Source organism: Stereum hirsutum (assembly GCF_000264905.1).
Source record: "Stereum hirsutum FP-91666 SS1 unplaced genomic scaffold STEHIscaffold_37, whole genome shotgun sequence".
Lineage (NCBI taxonomy): Eukaryota > Fungi > Basidiomycota > Agaricomycetes > Russulales > Stereaceae > Stereum > Stereum hirsutum.
Window position 1 is genome coordinate 6,137 of NW_006763167.1, and position 3,531 is coordinate 9,667.

Sequence of the window (3,531 nt, forward strand, 5' to 3'; positions counted from 1 at the left end):
TCAGAACGTGTGTTTGTGGCCGGTTTGTGGCCCATATGTGAGTAAAACAGTTGTATGCACGTACTGGGCACAAATAAAAATACCAATGAGTACTGTATATATATTATGGTGTGTATTGATGGATAATGGCCTTTAAATAGTTGGTGAGCCCATAGTACAATATTAAAGTCAGCCAGGAGACTGAAATATATATATTGGGCCTCCAGAAAAAATACACCGTTCCTGCACAGAGCTTCAAGTATGCTGGGGATCCCATCGGAATATTCCTGAGGTGGAAATGAATATGTTTGACATTTGTTTTTGTTTTTTCTTTGGAGTATAGTTTAAGTGGTATAAATCGGAATATAATTGTATTCGTTAAAGGTGAATAAGTGAGTACAGTTGATAAGTAAAATGATCAAACCACATGTCAACGTCAAAGCGGGCAGGACGGCGTAGAGGGTGACAGAGTAATAAAAATGTAGGAACCTCAACGGCACGCGTGCGGATCGAACCAACGACCTCCCGAGAGTGGTGGCGCATGATGCGGCCGCGCTAAACCACTGCGCCACCAGGCCATATTCTCGTACCAAAGTTTATGCTATATATACTACCCGCTCACCCAACATCCCTCTATACTACTGCTCATCCCCGTACTCAGGGACCGTGATTAATGCATCCCCATCACTTAATGCACTATATGACACAATTGATTGCCTTTTTATGCCTTCAACACTCACACAAGTGAGCTCATTGGACATGGGCCACAGACACTGTAGTGGGCTGTGGCGTGACGCGTCAACTCTCGCGCCGGCGGTTGCCGACGAGTTGATGCGGACGATTAATGCACATCCGATATGTATGGACACATGCAGCAATCTGATCAGAACCGTCCTGACGACAACCACCACCATCTCCATCCACATCTACGTCCTCTCAGCACCGTAAGTTGTAGAATGAACACAATGTCCGACCCAAAAAGAGGCAGGGTGAGCAGAGCCATGCGCTGGTGTGGTCAAAGAAATGTCACTCATATTAACTCAGTCTCAGACCTCCTCTTCTGACGGTGAACAGAATGATGATGACTTTAAGGAAGCGAATGTGGAGGTGACAGATTCACTGAATTGTTAGTCAGGTCAGTACATTGCTCACATTGGCATAGCCTTCGACACCCTCGCTGGATGGCGGCCCATATAACGACGATGATTTAGAAGGACGCCACGTAGAGGTGAGAGATTGACCAATTCGATAGCCTCTATCATATCTCACATAATGTGACACAATTTCGTGCAAAATGTAGCTCCCAGACCGTTCCGATACGGAGGTAGTCGAAAGTGAGACGGAAAGTGAGCCGGAGAAGCCGAAGAAAAAGAAGATAAAGAAGACCAAGACGAAGAAGGCAGCGAAGGTGAGCTGTTTCCCCCGTCCAGTCTGTGTTGTTCGGCCTGTAGTTAACACATTGGACCCAGCCGTGGATCGCTTACCCTGTCAAAGCTCCCAGTAATGTCCTCGTGTCGGCAAAATCTCCTAAGCAACAAGGGAGGAACATGTCCCCCGAGGCATGCCTTAAGGCCGATATCGACCAGCTAACAAAAACCATTGAATCGGTCCTCATGGGAGCACAGAGGGTTAACTTAGACGTAACTTTTGACGAGCTCAAACTCAAGTCTACTGGGCAGTCCCTTAAGCCGAATGGTAAGGGGATGGAAAAGCTTTCCAGAGCTGAATATTTGAAGGAGTTAGGGGCATATGCCGATACTGGTCTCCAGAACACCCCCGTCATCCCGTTCACCACGCTGTACTACACAAGCGACGGTTATCTCATTGCAGTGTATCTTGGGGTACGCATCATCGACTCTCGTGCGCCTCGTACGAGGCCACCAGACAGAGACGCGAACAACCAGTCGCACGGCCGTACGGAGGCTGATTTGGCGACTGCGAAGGCTAATGGCTTGCAGGTATATCACGATGGCATTCAGGTAAGAGCATTCTGTGACCTTGGAATTCTCCACGTTCAAACACGACAGAACAGGAGAGGCTACTCCTTCAGTACAAACAGTCACTTCAGCAGCTGGCCAGCCTCTCACAGCCTAAACAACCGAACGAAAACAGCCGCCATTACACTGAACCAGACAAGCTGGAACACCACATCTGCCGCTATGTCAATTGCAAGAACCAGGAGGAAGCTGAGCGTAAAGGCGTCTATCATTGTATGCATTGCTGGTTGCAGCAAGGGCACCCGAACACAGCAAGTTCATCCTGAAATCTCTCGCTTCATATTTAATGATAACATCTTGCAGCCTATGACTATTTCTAAGGATACCATGAGATCCGCCTCCTTCATGACCGGTTACCGCACCCATCTCAGCAACACCAAAATCGTCAATACTATGGTGGACAAACTCTTGCAAGGTTTCTTCTCTGACAAGCATGTGGAGTACACACAAGCTTTCCAGGCTGGGAAGACATTCGATGAGGATGTCGGGCCGTTCATTGGGAGGGCATTCCTGTACAAGGTTGAGACTGATGTCATCCACTTCGACGTTCACGATGATCTCACTGTAGACATTGTGGGCGGCCACTTTGATGGAGGAGCATTTGAAGTGCCGCAACTCAATGCTCGGCTCAGGTAAATGATCAATCACTATGATAATGCAGCGGAAACTGACTGTCACATCAGATTTGGCTCAGGTGATGTTTTCATGGGGTTCACGGAGTTTTTAGCCCATAGAGTCTCACCTTGGACAGCAAAAGCAAATGAGGCAGAGGAGAAGATTGGTGTTACGGCAGGGAGATTCTCGGTTGTGCATTTCTTTCATCAGAAGGTGTTAGAGCAACTGAAGGGGAAAAGGCCGGGCTGGGGCATTAGTACGAACTTTGGACGGTGGCTTGATCAGGGACCAACATCTTGAATACCTCGGTGTCTGTATGGTTTTGTCTTGCAATGGAATTGTTGGGCTCATGTAACTCATAGGACCATGAAGCTCTTAGTGGTCTTGAAATCTTGGCTTTGACACCTTGGTAGAAAATCCGTAGTGGTGGTATCGAAACCACACTACAGGTTTTGTGGTTGTGGTATCGATACCACACTACGAATTTTGTAGTCGTGGTATCGATACCACACTAGAGATGTTGTAGTCGTGGTATCGATACCACACTACGAATTTTGTAGTCGTGGTATCAATACCACACTACAGATGTTGTAGTCGTGGTATCGATACCACACTACGAATTTTGTAGTCGTGGTATCAATACCACACTACGGATGTTGTAGTCGTGGTATCGATACCACACTACAGATGTTGTAGTCGTGGTATCGATACCACACTACGAATTTTGTAGTCGTGGTATCGATACCACACTACGAATTTTGTAGTCGTGGTATCGATACCACACTACGGATGTTGTATTTGTGGTATCGAAACCACACTACAGATTTTGTAGTCTTGGTATTGATACCAGACTGTCCAAGCAGCTCTTGATGGTCACCTACACACTATCGTCTTAAACCGGTGGTTGGTACCACATCAATTGTTACCAATTATGATCCCT

General features: G+C 47.0%; 1 protein-coding gene and 1 pseudogene across 2 annotated transcripts; one reads left to right on the top strand and one right to left on the bottom strand.

The window, feature by feature from the left end:
* Positions 1-473: 473 nt before the first annotated feature.
* Positions 474-557, bottom strand: STEHIDRAFT_t385 (annotated as a pseudogene). Its single transcript has one exon. The product of its transcript is annotated as a tRNA-OTHER (tRNA).
* A 279-nt stretch (positions 558-836) lies between these two features.
* Positions 837-2,891, top strand: STEHIDRAFT_116816 (uncharacterized protein; the record flags this gene model as incomplete). The annotated part of the gene is made up of 7 exons (XM_007311771.1): positions 837-923; positions 1,142-1,207; positions 1,280-1,387; positions 1,431-1,958; positions 2,007-2,189; positions 2,280-2,608; positions 2,660-2,891. 7 exons carry the CDS (start codon positions 837-839, stop codon positions 2,889-2,891), a joined length of 1,533 nt encoding a protein of 510 aa, XP_007311833.1.
* Positions 2,892-3,531: the final 640 nt, after the last annotated feature.